General features: G+C 39.2%; 1 protein-coding gene across 1 annotated transcript in view; it reads right to left on the bottom strand.

Moving 5' to 3' along the window:
- Positions 1–3,422: 3,422 nt before the first annotated feature.
- The window catches only part of LOC123498535 (putative fatty acyl-CoA reductase CG5065), a 34,579-nt gene continuing 23,340 nt past the window's right edge, over positions 3,423–14,661 (bottom strand). The window contains 7 exon segments of the mRNA XM_045245716.1: positions 3,423–5,777; positions 6,850–7,089; positions 7,587–7,785; positions 8,615–8,665; positions 8,668–8,869; positions 10,882–10,965; positions 13,406–13,570. Of these exon segments, the coding sequence (XP_045101651.1) occupies positions 5,309–5,777; positions 6,850–7,089; positions 7,587–7,785; positions 8,615–8,665; positions 8,668–8,869; positions 10,882–10,965; positions 13,406–13,570 (1,410 nt within the window). The 3' untranslated portion in view covers positions 3,423–5,308.

The raw sequence follows: 14,661 nt of genomic DNA, 5'->3' as shown, positions 1-14,661 counted from the left end.
CTATGTCGTTGTGTTTTGTGGAATTCACTTTGTAGGATGTAAGGACGGTGGTTTTTAATAAGTTTTCTTTAAATGTGTGTTGGTCATTATCTTTCGTTTTGTTTTTCTTCCTTTCTTTCATTAGTTTGGAATGAATATATTTTTATTTGAACAATTACTACTTCCGTTCTCTATTACCGGTATGTGGGTACTACTACTACTACTACTACTACTACTACTGCCAACTATACTCGCCGCAGTGAGAAAAGGCCGATAGGGCGTGGAAAGCTTTTGAACTCCCCCAGTGTTGCCCCACCACAGATCACCTGCAGTGTGAGTGTTGTTTGCCTTCCTTTCCAAGAAGTAGCTATTGACGTTGTAAGTAACTGCCTTAGCTTGGCTGTGAAGGTTGAAGCAGAGGCATGATTCACAGCCACAACGTGTGCCAATCTGCGACGCCAAGAACTCCTCCACTTCCGGAAGGTGAAGGAAGAGGCAGTGTCGGGTGTCGCTGTCGCCCTCCCCCGCTCATTGCCACGCTACCACTGGGAGAAACGAAACCTTTAAGCTCGGTGGTGGTGTGCAACAAATGTTATAGTAATTCAGGATATAACTTCTGAAATGCACCAATTTATATAGAAACACAGAGAGAGACCGAGGCAGAGGTTAGGTAGGTTGAGCGGGGTTGGAGAAGAAGTAGACGGTGATAATGGCGCCACTGGGGAATACCCACGCCACGCCCTACCGCCCATTTCCCATTTCTCACTGCGGCGAATATAGTAGATACTACCAATACCAATGATAATAATAATAATAATAATAATAATAATAATAATAATAATAACAACAATAGTAGATAAAAACTTGACTTAGTTTATTCTTGTTTATTAATTCAAAATACTATAAAATTGTACACACAAGTCATTATATTCTTACAGTATGTATAATATATAATATAGACAGGTGGTGCCTCACACACACACACACACACACACACACACACACACACACACACACACACACACACACACACACACACACACACACACACCTGGCATTAATACAGAATAAATAATTACTCACACTTGGAGTAATTAATGTAAATCTAACAAGGTTGTTTTATTATTGAATGAATTGCAGTCTGTCATTTACGAGGCTGGCTTGTGGCCGCGTGTCTCCTTCGCTGAGCAAGACTATGTACATCAGTAATAATGACAATAATAATAATAATTAATAATAATAATAATAATAATAACAATAATAATGATAATAATAATAACGTTGACAAGAATAATAATTATCATACTACACATCTAAAGGCTCCGTTTTTCTTTATTACATTGTCTCGTTTTCTTTCTTTCTTTCTCTCTCACTTGAAGGAAAACTAAAGAAATAATTAAGTTAATACGATAAAAATAACTAAGTTTACCTTTTCTATTCTCCGTTTTCTGTCTCGAGCCAGAATTTTTTTTATCAATTTCATTCACAAACGAAATAAATACTCATAATTTCTTCCTGTGAAACAAAAAATAATAATGAATCAATAAATAAATAGATAAATACATAAATAAACACAAACAAAGTGAATTCTTGATTTCTTTCTTTTTCTTCTTTTTTTCTTTTAATTGAACACAATCACATCCTTCATTGAAAATTATTCAGAAAACTTTATCATTCATCAATACTTCACGACTTTCTCTATGATTGTGAAGGGCAGAGAGAGAGAGAGAGAGAGAGAGAGAGAGAGAGAGAGAGAGAGAGAGAGAGAGAGAGCCATGGAGTAACTTAACCTAGACACATGAGCAAACATTGTGGAGGAGGAGGAAGAGGAGGAGAAGGAGGAGGACGAGGAGGAGGAGGAGGAGGAGGACGAGGAGGAGGAGAAAAGGGGGTAGAGGGGGATTACAAAATTCACTTCCATAATAATAATAATAATAATAATAATAATAATAATAATAATAATAATAATAATAATAATAATAATAACAATAATAAAAGTGCATTTGGCAATCCCCCTTAAGTGGTTCCTTACTTTCTAAGAGTGCACTTCAGTTACTTATAGGCACGTTATCCTTTGGTTCTTCTTCTTCTTCTTCTTCTATATTGGTCATTGTATTCTTATTTTCTTGAATTATTTTTATTCTTTGATTTTTTACACATCCATTCCTCTTCAATCCTTTATCGTCATCATCATCATCATCATCTTCTTCTTCTTCTTCTCTTCTCCTTCTTCTTCTCTTCTTCTTCTTCTTCTTCTTCTTCTTCAGTATTAACAACACGGAGTAATACAACAGTGGGTGTGATAACATTAATCATTGATAACTATACATAGGTAAATTACATACATACACACATCCACACGTACACACATACGTACATACATGTTAATCATTACAATATACAACCTCTGAATTCATTTGTCATGACGGAAACTATCAACTTAAACCTACAAAAAGAATAAGGAAAGAAAACAATAACTAAAAAAAAAAGTGTTTGAAATTAAATGAAAATTGTTGAAATAAAAAAATAAATAAATAAAACGAAAAGAAAAAAAAAGAACATCAATTAAGAAAAAAAAAAAAAAAACTATCGTACATTTGTAAACAGAAAACGTACATTGACTAAAAACAACAATAATAATATAATTAAAACAGAAAAAAAAAAACCGAAGCAAAAACGAAAAAAAAGAACATCAATAAAAAAAAAAAAAACTATCGTACATTTTTAAACAGAAAAACGTACACTGATGAAAAAATAATAAAATAATAATAATAATAACACCACACATTACATATAACCACAAAAAAACTGTTAAAAAGTGTTACCTTAGAATATTATCATTATTACACACACATCTTTGAGAAATACAATAAAGTATACAGCATCGGTATATTACAAAGAGCTATTTATCTATACAGTCATTATACATACTTCATTCATGTATGTTCGCCCTTTTAACAGCAGCGTGCTATTTACAACAACACAAGACTTACGCTCGAAAACATTAATTAAAAGAAATCTTGGTTTGTTTTTTTGTATTTTGGTCAATGCAGAGTGGCTGTTTGTGTTCATTACGTATTCTCTCCTAATTCCTTCATTTATCATTCTTTGCTTCCTATTCCCTCATTCATCAGCTTTCTTATTCCTGTGTTTATTAGTTTTTGTGTCTCCTATGCAGAGTTTTGTGTGTTCATTACGTATTCTTTCCTATCTCCTCCATTTATCACTCTTTTCTTCCTATTTCCTCATTTATCAGTTTTCTTATTCCTACATTTATTAAGCTTTATGTTTTCTATGCAGAGTTTTGTGTGTATTAAGTTTTTTTCTCTTCTATCTCCTTCATTTATCACTCTTTTCCTCCTATTCCTTCATTTATCAGTTTTCTTATTCTTCTATTTATTAGTTTTCATGTCTCCTCTTTTGTGCATTTTATATTCCTTCGTTTTATTTTTATTTATTTATATTTTTTTACTTTATTATTCTGTTCTCTTATTCCCTCGTTCATTAATTCATTTTTCTTTATTTAATTCTCTTTGTTTCATTAATTTATCCTTTTCTTCGTAATATTCTACCATTCCTCTCATTTATCAGTGTTTATCTATCCTCCTTATTCCCCATTCTTTATTCTATCTCTCTCCTATTTCTCATTCCTTATTCTATCTTTTCTTTATCTAATTTGATTTATTCTTAATTATTTTCGTATTTATTTATTTACTCTCAATTTCCTTTTCTCTCTTTCATTCTTTCTCTGTTTTCGTTTATCTTTCCTTTTTATCAATTTTCTTTTATTTACGTTTCTCTGTTTCATTCTTTTTATTTCTCGATTTACTTTTTCTTTTTCTTTTTTCATTTTGTCACGAATTAAGCAAAATATTCCACATTTTTAGAAGTTCTTGTCTTTATTTATCTATATTTTGTCTCCTCATGTCTTTGCTAACTCGTAACTTCAACTACAACTTCAGAATATTTATAACTTGTCATCATCATCACCATTATCATCACCATTATCATCATCATCATCATTATATCGTTTCTGTATATCTTTTAACTAATTTCATTTTGTTTTTATTGTGGAAATGTGTTTTTGTTTCCATTTTTTCCATCTTTATCATCAAAATCACTATTCTCCCATCATTATCCTCAATTCTTCTATGCCCTGGTCTTTATTCCTTTCTCTTATTCATTCCCTTCATTCTTAGTTATCATTTTCTTTTCATTTTTTTATTTTTTTTATTTATGGAGACGTTTTTTAAGTTTTTCTCATCTTTATCGTCAAAATCACAATTATTTTTTTCATTATTCTCAATTCTTCTATATTCCCCGTCTTTATCCACCTTCTCTTATCATTTCCCTCATTCTTAACATTTTCTTTTCTCTTTTATCGAGGAAACGCATTATTTTTTTTTCATTTGTTTTCTTTTTCTCATCTTTATCACCACAGTTCGAGTTCTTCTTTTATTATCTTCAATTCTTCTATATTCCCCGTCTTTATTCACCTCCTCTTATCATTTCCTTCATTCTTAGCAAAATTACAACGCTAACCTTCACATTTTCCACCTCCTTTATCAAACCACTCAAATTTATTACATTATCATCAATTGTCCTGTGTCTAATCTTTATCAACCTCTCTCTCCTTCTCTCTTTTTCACTCTCTTCTTCCTCTCTCCCCCTACTCTCTCTCTTTCTCTTTCTCTTTTTCCTCCACTCTGAGCGTGAAAATAGGCAATGAACACAGGGCACCAATCGGCATGAACCACACACACGCACACACACACACACACACACACACACACACACATCATTTATATAGACTGCAAGCATAGGCTGTGTTTTTAGGGGGGGTGAAAAGAGGGAGAGGGGAAGAGGGGGCACATACACCCCCCTCCCCCCCTCAATTATTAATGGGGGGTTACACAGCATAGCGATACAATGCCCAGTCTAATTTGAGGAAGGGGGGTGAGGGAGGTATTTTGGGGGTTTTGGGGGTAGGGAGGCGCCTCGGCCGGTGTTGACGAGGTAGTTAGGCGTGTAGGGGTGAGGGGAGGGGTTGAGGGGAGAGGGGGGAGGTAGTTGGTAGAATGTGGAGGAGGAGGAGGAGGAAGAGGTGGTGGTGGTGGTAGTGTTTGAGGAGGAGGAGGAGGAGGAGGAAGGAAAAAAGAAAAAAAAGAGGAAAAAGAAAGAAAACTAAAACAATCTCAATAAAAAAAAAGCAAAAATGAAGAAAACCAAGAAATAAAATAAACATGATTAATTTGAAACCTGACCAGACGAACACACACACACACACACACACACACACACACACACACAAACCCTATTTCTAACAAGCCTATAACACACCACTCATTTCTTCCACTTCTGCGCCTTCTACAGTAGCCTCTCCTTCGAATTCCTCCGCCGCCGCCAGCATAGGTAGAGAGAGGAGCTTGGCGGCGCCCCTGAAGAACACAGAGTAGCATGCCGTGGCGCTCTCTGACGACACGACACACCAGACACCGTACATGAACACCAGCTGAAGGAGGCGGTGAAGGAAGTGCATTTTTCTCATATTCCTTCGTGCCTGGTCTAAATCCTTCATGTCCTCCTTCATGATGTACTGCTTGCACCCCTTCTGGTACGTCTCAATGTACTCGGCCCAGTCCAGGGAGTCTATGTCGAAGTGGAACTCGTCCTGGTCCACCGGCGTGAGTGTGTCCCAGAGGCATTGCGAGCGGGTGTTGTGGAAGACCCAGTCGCGAAGCATGAAGTACTCCAGCGCGCCGACAGCCTTAACCATCTTGTTGCACAGCTTGACGGCGCTACGGGAGAGAGAGAGGGAGTGTGTGAGAGGTGGTAAGCAGGTAAACAAGACACTACTGGGAGAGAGAGAGAGAGAGGAGGAATGAGTGAGAGGTGGAGAGGAAGACAACTGAGAGTGAGTGAGTGAGCGAGAGGTGTGAGGTAGTAAGCAAATAGACACTACTTAGAGAGAGAGAGAGAGAGAGAGAGAGAGAGAGAGAGAGAGAGAGAGAGAGAGAGAGAGAGAGAGAGAGAGAGAGAGAGAGAGAGAGAGAGAGAGAGAGAGAGAGAGAGAGAGACTACTGAACAAAACACTAATAAAAACCCTTTCAAACACAGGGAAACACACCCAAAGAACAGACTGATGCACAAACCCAACCCATCCCTCAAATTGGTTCCCGGAAAGACGTCAAACTAAAAAAACAAAAACAAATAGAGTAAAAAACCCTGAAAAACTCTCTAAGATCCTAAAAAGTTAAACACCCTTATAAACCCTTAGAAACCCTTACAACCCTGAAAAACTCTGAGATCCTAAAAATAAACCCTTAGAAACTCTTAGAATCCCCTAAAAACCCTGAAAAACTCTGTAAGACCCTAAAAACATCCTTATAAACCCTTTGAAACTATTATAAACCCCTTAAAAACTCTAAAAAACTCTGAGACCCTAAAAACACCCTTAGAAACCCCTTAAAACACTGAAAACTCTACAAGACCCTAAAAACAGCCTTATAAACCCTTAGAAACTCTTACAAACCACTTAAAACCCTGAAAACTCTGCAATACCCTAAAAACACCCTTATAAACCTTTAGAAACTTCTTAAAAACCTTTAATACCTGTTAGACCCTAAAAACACCCTTATAAATCCTTAGAAACCCTGGAAAACTTTGTAACACCCTAAAACATCTTATAAACCCTTAGAAACCCTTTGAAAACCCTGAAAAACTCTGTAACACCCTTAGAAACCTTTCGAAACTCATTGAGACCCTGAAAAAACTCTGTAACACCCTTGGAAACCCCTTAAAACCCTGAAAAACTGTAATCCCTTAAAAACACGCTTAGAAACCCTTTGACTGAACCCTAAAAACACGCACATGGGTTTCTTCCCGAGCATCCTCATGATGGTGTCCGCGATGTGTGCCGGCAGGATGTTGACTAGGTAAATGTGAATCTGGTGCATGAATTTGTTGGTTTTAGCGGAGCCGTCTGGGTACCACAGGGGGGAGTCGAAGGGGAAGGCTCGCAGGGACTTTTCCAGGTGTATGGCCAGGTCGTCACTGGTGAGGGGCTTCTGTGACCCCGTGGAGCAGCAGAAGATTGGCACGGAGCTGGGTCTGTTGGGTTGGGATGGCGTTGGTTAAAGGGTCAAGATCAAGATTAAGGTGGAGAGTGTTTATTGGTAGAAATGTTCGCAAAACACACGCCAAAAACAGTGAATAATATACTAAACACCTTAAAACACACGCCGAACACTCCAAAACATATGTCAAATACCCCAAAAGACGCCAAGCATCCCTAAACACACGCCAAACACCTCTAAAACACGGCAATCATCCAAACACACGCCAAACACTCCAAAACACGTCAAACACCCCAAATAGACGCCAAACATCCTTAAACACACGCTTAACACCACAAAACATATGACAATCACCCAAACACACGCCAAACACTCCAAAACACATACTAATTACCCAAACACACACCAACACTCCCAAAAACATGTCAAATATCCTAAAACACATGATAATCACCCAAACACACCAAACACTACAAAAAACACACACCAATCGTCCAAACACACGTAACACACACACACACACACACACACCTGTATCTTCCAGCAGCGGTGTTCCAGGCAGAGACGATCATGAGGTTGATGGGAAAGTCGACAGGGATGAAGTCCAGAGTGATGCCTGGCTTGATGTAGAGGGATCTGAGGACTCCCTTGCTCATCCCAACCAGGAGGCCAGTGAAGGCGAAGAGATTGTCCACCCAGCCCGGCATTGGTTCCCGCCACGACCCGCACACTGGAACGAGGTCAGGGGTCAATGAGAGAGGAACAGGTTTGGTTTGAGAGAGGCAGGGATGTTCCAAGTAGCTATTTTTTACGTGTTTTAGTGATAGGTTAACAACATTTCTATATTATTAAATGCAGAAAAACACTCTTGGAATCTAAAATCATGTCTGGTCTTGGAAAACAGTGTTGGTGAAGTGACACGGGTTTTCAAGGATGTTTTCAAGGCTCTAGTGACAGATTAACAACATTTCTATATTATTAACTGAAGAAAAACGCTCTTGAAATCGTTAAACCATCTCTATAGCTTTGAAAAAAAAAAAACAGTCGTGGTGAGGTGATGCGGGTTTTCAAAGATGTTTTCTAGTGATAGATTAACATTTCCTCATCATTAACAGCAGAAAAACACTCTTGAGAAAGTAAATGATCTCTGTGGCTTTGGAAATCAGTCGTAGCGAAGTGACACGGGTTTTCAGGGATGTTTTTACGGTTCTGGTGACAGGTAAACATTATTTCCACATCACTAACAGCAAAAAACACTATTGAAAACGTAAAAAAAGAAACATTTATATGGCTTTGAAGAACAGTCGTAAAGTGATCATTTTATGGTTCTAGAGACAGATAAACATGATTTCCACATTATTAACATCAAAAGCACTCTTGAAAACGTAAACAAACATCTATATGGCTTTGAAAACAGTCGTGAAGTGGTTCTAGTGACAGATTAACATGATTTCCACATTATTAACAACAAAAACATTCTTGAAAACGTAAAAAAAAACATATGTGGCTTTGGAACAGTCAGAGAGAGAGAGAGAGAGAGATGGCGCGCCGTGACTCACCAATGGACGGCCTGACAATAGCGATGGGAAGTCTAGCCCCGTCAGTGACCAGAGGTGTTCTGCGAGGGCTTTGGTGTAGGTGTAGGTGTTGGGGCGGGGGGCCACCAGGCGGGGGGTGAGGTCTTCCAGCAGGTCGTCCTCCAGCCACTCCGTCAGCTGAATCAGTCTGCTGGGGTCTATGGGGGCAGGGTACAGCTCCTCGTACACTTCAGGGAGGTGGCAGTTGCTGTAGGCCGTGGACACGTACACCAGGGACTGTGTGAGGGGAAGCGATGGTTTAGTTAGATTGGGTTAGCTTAGGTTAGGTTAGGTTAGGTTGAGTTAGGATAGGGTAGGGTAAGTTAGGTTGGGTTAGGGCAGATTATCAACTGGAGAAAAATAGTCTTGCAAGCCTAGAATGATCCCTGTGGCCTTGAAACAACAGTCGTGGTGAAGTGACACGGGTTTTCAAGAATGGCAGGTTAGGGTAAGTTAGGTACAGAAGAATATACACAAGCTGCAACTAAGCTAGAAAAAAGAGCTCAAATTTAGTTTCGGTGATATTTAGTTAATTAAGGCGAGTTCACACGTGCCAATTTGACTGGTATTTTACGTACGAAGAGTTTCCGACTCACAATCGGTGCCTAGCGACTGCACAAAGCAGTCGCAAAACAAGACCAACATGTTGGTCTTGCTAGTCCATTTGTGACTTTATTTACGTTGCAACGTCACGGAGTAAGCTTTGAAAATGTGGTCTCCAGATATGGAGAATATGTTAGAGTTAGTGAGGGAAAAGGAACACATCTGGGAGCCCAGAAATAAATTATACAGCAAAAAAAGCTTGTGCAAATCATCGTTCGGCGAAACAGCTGCCACTCCACAAGAAGTGTTTCCCTCAGTGCAGGGTGTTGCTGCCACTCCACAAGAAGTGTTTCCCTCAGTGCAGGGTGTTGCTGCCACTCCACAAGAAGTGTTTCCCTCAGTGCAGGGTGTTGTTGCCACTCCACAAGAAGTGTTTCCCTCAGTGCAGGGTGTTGTTGCCACTCCACAAGAAGTGTTTCCCTCAGTGCAGGGTGTTGTTGCCACTCCACAAGAAGTGTTTCCCTCAGTGCAGGGTGTTGTTGCCACTCCACAAGAAGTGTTTCCCTCAGTGCAGGGTGTTGTTGCCACTCCACAAGAAGTGTTTCCCTCAGTGCAGGGTGTTGCCACTCCACAAGAAGTGTTTCCCTCAGTGCAGGGTGTTGTTGGAGGTGAGGAGTGAAGACTTGTCAGGATTTAATTTGCTCTCAGTTGTGCACAGTCTTCTTAAGATTAACAATTTATTTATGAGAAATATAGGCTAATTTAGAGTGAGGTAGACACTCCTTTCCTTTCCTTCTACTTAGCCAGGGACGCATCCACAGACATTTTCTTTCCTGTTGAGTCTTCCGGTACACCACAAGAAGAGCAACCACCGCTTCACCATCGTCACTGGAGGAAGACATCTTGGCGGGCAGCTGTTTGTTTACAGTCACTTCCCGAAAAGGCGCCAACTAGTCGATACTTTCCAGGCGCTACGTGTGAAACTTTCCGACTAGAAGGGACATAAAATTTCAGTCGGAGATTGGCACGTGTGAACCCGCCTTTAGGCTAGATTAGATTAGATTACGTTTAGATAAGGAAGGATAGACTGGAAAATCAAAAACAGTAACGAATGCAAGAGAGTAAGAGGAAGAAGAGGAAGAGGAAGAGGAAGAGGAAGAGTGTTTGGATCAGGTTAAGTTAGTTAGGCTGGGAGGGAGATGGATAGACTGTCGCTACAAGAACAAGGGCAATAACAAGTACAAGAGAATAAGAGGAAGAGGAAGACAGTGTGTGGTTTGGTCACGTTAGGTTAGGAAAAAGAAGAAAGAAGTTACACCTACACTAGAACAACAGGAACAAGAACAAGAAGTACAAAAACGAACAGAAAAATAGCAATAACAAGCAAAAACACAAAGAAGGAAGGAAGAGGAAGAGGAAGAGGAGGAGAAGGAAGAGGAGGAGGAGGAGGAGGAAGAGGAGGACAAGAAGAAGAAGAAGAAGAAGAAGAACACGCAGGAGGAAGGAAAATCTTAATCCAGTGAGAAAAGGAAGAGACACAGATGAAGAAAAAGAAATGGATTAAAGAAAATAACAAAGAAAAGAATATAAGGAAGAAAGAAAGAAAGAAGGAAGAAGAGAAGGACGATAATTAGAAGTAGAAAACAATTGGAGAGGGAAAAAAAAAAAACACACACACACACACACACACACACACACACACACACCTGAAGGTCTCTCATCTTCTTGGCGAGGCTGACCACTCTCTTGGTGCCGAGCATGTTCATGTTGACCGCCACACGCATCGGTTCCTGCCGCGGGGAGAGAATAATGATAAACCACGGTGGAGGAGGAGGAGGAGGAGGGCTGGTTGGCTGATTGATTGATTGAGCGAGGAAGAGGAGGAAGAGGACGAGGAGGAGGAGAAGGGAGAGAAGAAGGGTTGGTTGATTTGTTGATTGACTAACTGATTGACCGAGAAGAAGGAGGAGGAGGAGGAGGAGGAATACAAAGGAAGAACTAACACTAACTTGTCCTTACTTGGCTGTTTGTGGACTACTCTATCTGAACTAATATGAAAGAAAATGGATAGCAAAGGCGAAGGCTCCTCCCCGCCCACCACTCCCTATAACCAAGGCTGGCAAGAAATAAAATAAATAAAAAAGAAAAAAACACCCAACACGGAAAACTTGGATGGAAATTTTGATGTGGATTGAGAAAATATTAAATTATCACCATTAGTACAGCTGAATGAGGAGGAAGGAACCAACTGCCAACCAGACCTAACCTAACCTAACCTAACCTTAATCTAACCTAACCTAACCTAACCAGACCTAACCTAACCTAACCTTAACCTAACCAGACCTAACCTAACGTAACCTAATCTTAACCTAACCTAACCTAACCTAACCAGACCTAACCTAACCTAACCTAACCTTAACCTAACCAAACCTAACCTAACGTAACTTAACCTTAACCTAACCTAACCAGACCTAACCTAACCTAACCTAATCTAACCAAGGTGATAAGGAACAAAAAAAAAAAAAAAAAACACAAATCAGTCTAGTGGAGGAAACATGGAGGAAAGCACAGGTATAAGAGGACAACTGGAGGATAACTGGAGGACAACTGGAGGACAACGGGAGATGGGAGACATGGAGGGAAGCACAGGTAGAAGAGGACAACTGGAGGACAACTGGAGGACAACAGGAGATGGGAGACATGGAGAGAAGAGACAAACATTGGGAGGCAAAGTGAGAGAAAAAAAAATGTAAGGCTCTGAAACAAAACTATCCTAGAGGAACACTATCCTAACTATGAAGTGAGATCAGACACTCAAAACATGAAGGAAGGTAAAATAAAAGTAAATTAATTAATAAAAAAAACAAGAAAGGATAAAAATAAAATCTACCTTAACCTATCCTAACTTAACCTATCCTATCCTAACCACTATTCTAACTATGAACCAAGTGGGATAAGACACTCAAAACATGAAGAAAAGGTAGAAAACATTAAAGAAAGAGATCTACCCTTCCCTACCTTACCCTACCCTACCTTAACCTGTCCTAACCTATCCTTGCCCAAACACTATTCTAACTATGAAGGAAGAGAGATCAGACACTCAAAACTGAAGGGAGGTAGAAGAAATATTAAGAAAAGGAAGAAATAATAAATCTAAGCTAACCTAACCTAATCCTAACCTAACTTAACTTCACCACTATTTTAACTATGAAGGAAGAGAGATCAGACACTCAAAACTGAAGGGAAGGTAGAAGAAATATTAAGAAAAGGAAGAAATAAGAAATCTAACATAACCAACCTAACCTAACCTTACTTAATCTAACTGCCATTTTAACCATGAAGGAACCATGAAGGAAGGGATGCTAAAAGAAACATTAAAGAAAGAATAGCAGTAAATCTAACCTAACCTAACTTAATCTAACCTAACCTAACTTAATCTAACCTAACCTAACCTAACCTAACTTAATCTAACCTATCTTAACCTAACCTAACCTAACTTAATCTAACCTACCCTAACCTAACCTAACCTACCCTACCCAACCTAACCTAACTTAACCGCCATTTTAACTAAGAAGCAAGAAATCAGACACTCAAAACTGGCGGGGGAGGGTTGAAGAAATATTAAGGGGAAAATATTTAATCTCACCTCGCTTTAACGATTTCCTTCTAATTTTTCTTTTATTCATTCCCTTTCACAGCAAACACACCTTTACTAACTCTACCACAAGCTAAACACACCCAAACACTCACACACACACACTGCTACTTCATCACCCTAACCTAACCTAACCTAACCTAACCTAACCTAACCTCACCTCACTTAATATGACTTATCCAAACCTATTCTAAGCTAATTGAATATAACCTAACCTTATCTGACTTAACTTAACCTAGTCTAACCACTCACCCAACCAACCAACCTCACCAACTTAACCTAACCTAACTTCACCCCCCACACAACCCTAATCCAACTTAACTTTGACCTAATCTAACCCTACTGTGTCCTAACCTAACCTAACTTCACCCCAGCCAACCCTCTCCTAACTTAATTTTAACCTAACTTAATTTACCCTAAATAAACCTAACCTAACCTAACCTAACCTTACCCCAACCTAACCTAACTAACCCTTTCCTAACTTAACTTATTCTTAACCTAACCTAACTAACCCTTTCCTAACTTAACTTTAACCTAACCTAACCTAACCTAACCCACTCCTAACCACAGCACACCTGGAAGTTAATAGTGGCAGCAGCGTGGAAGATAATGTTGACTTCTTCTGCCAGCCTCGCCTCATCTTCGTCACTAATACCAAGCCCTTCCATGGTAATGTCCCCGCGCACTGCAAACACCTTCTGCACCACCTCTGGCTGTGTCTTCTTGATGTTGTCGAAGAGCTGGGGGGGGGAGAAAGAGATAGAGAGTTAACTTCAGTACAGAAACTCATGTGGGGGATTAAAATAGTGAAGACTGAGGCCATTAATCTTGTAACCTCCATAGACACTTTCTAATGTCAATATAATGGTTTAATTCACGTTCCATATTCATTCTGGTTACTATTTGGTGATTTTATACAGCTTCAGAAACTCATGTGGGGGATTAAAATAGTGAAGACTGAGGCCATAAATCTTGTAACCTCCATAGACCGTTCCTAATGTCAATAAAATGGTCTAATCACACATAAATCTCAAGGTAAAAATGTGTCCCAGTACTGAAGGGATTGAAATAGTGAAGACTGTGGCCATAAATCTTGTAACCTCCATAGACAGTTCCTAATGTCAATAAAATGGTCTAATCACACATAAATCTCAAGGTAAAAATGTGTCCCAGTACTGAAGGGATTAAAACCTGTATTCAAAAACGCTTAGCTCTCTCACCACGCCTGTCTAATGTCTATCAAAGGCGACAAAGATTACCAGCCAGGTTTTTCAGCGCGTTTCGTCGGTTGATAGTGTAGAAATCTTGATAATCTGTCTCTAGAATTGCAGAAACACATGTAAAACTCAATGTAGCTTCAAGTAGAGCCTCTGGGAAATAGTGAAGATGTAGTTAAAAGTGTTCCAGAATGTCTTAAGGTCTGTATTTTGAAACGCTTTGCTCTCCCACCACACAGGACTATATACTTTCAAGGGCCACAGAGGTGATTAGCGGGGTTTTCAAGAGTGTTTCTCCGTTATATAATGTAGAAGTCTTATTAATCTGTCACTAGAACTATAAAAACACCTTTGAAAATTCTATCACCACGACTATTTCAAGAACCACAGAGATGACTAGCGGGGTTTTCAAGAGTGCTTTTTTTTCAGTTAATAATGTAAAAATCGTATCAATTTGTCATTAAAATCATAAAAAAAAAATCTTTGAAAAACTTTATTCTCTCACTCTCACTACGACTTATTTCAACGGCCACAAAAATGATTAGCGAAGTTTTCAAGAGTGTTCCTCCTGTTATATAATGCAGAAGTCTTATCAATCTGTCACTAGAACTATA

The sequence above is a fragment of the Portunus trituberculatus genome, chromosome 7 (assembly GCF_017591435.1).
Source record: "Portunus trituberculatus isolate SZX2019 chromosome 7, ASM1759143v1, whole genome shotgun sequence".
Classification (NCBI taxonomy): domain Eukaryota; kingdom Metazoa; phylum Arthropoda; class Malacostraca; order Decapoda; family Portunidae; genus Portunus; species Portunus trituberculatus.
The sequence above is the reverse complement of the archived record's forward strand: the minus strand, read 5'-3'. Positions and strand labels throughout refer to the sequence as shown.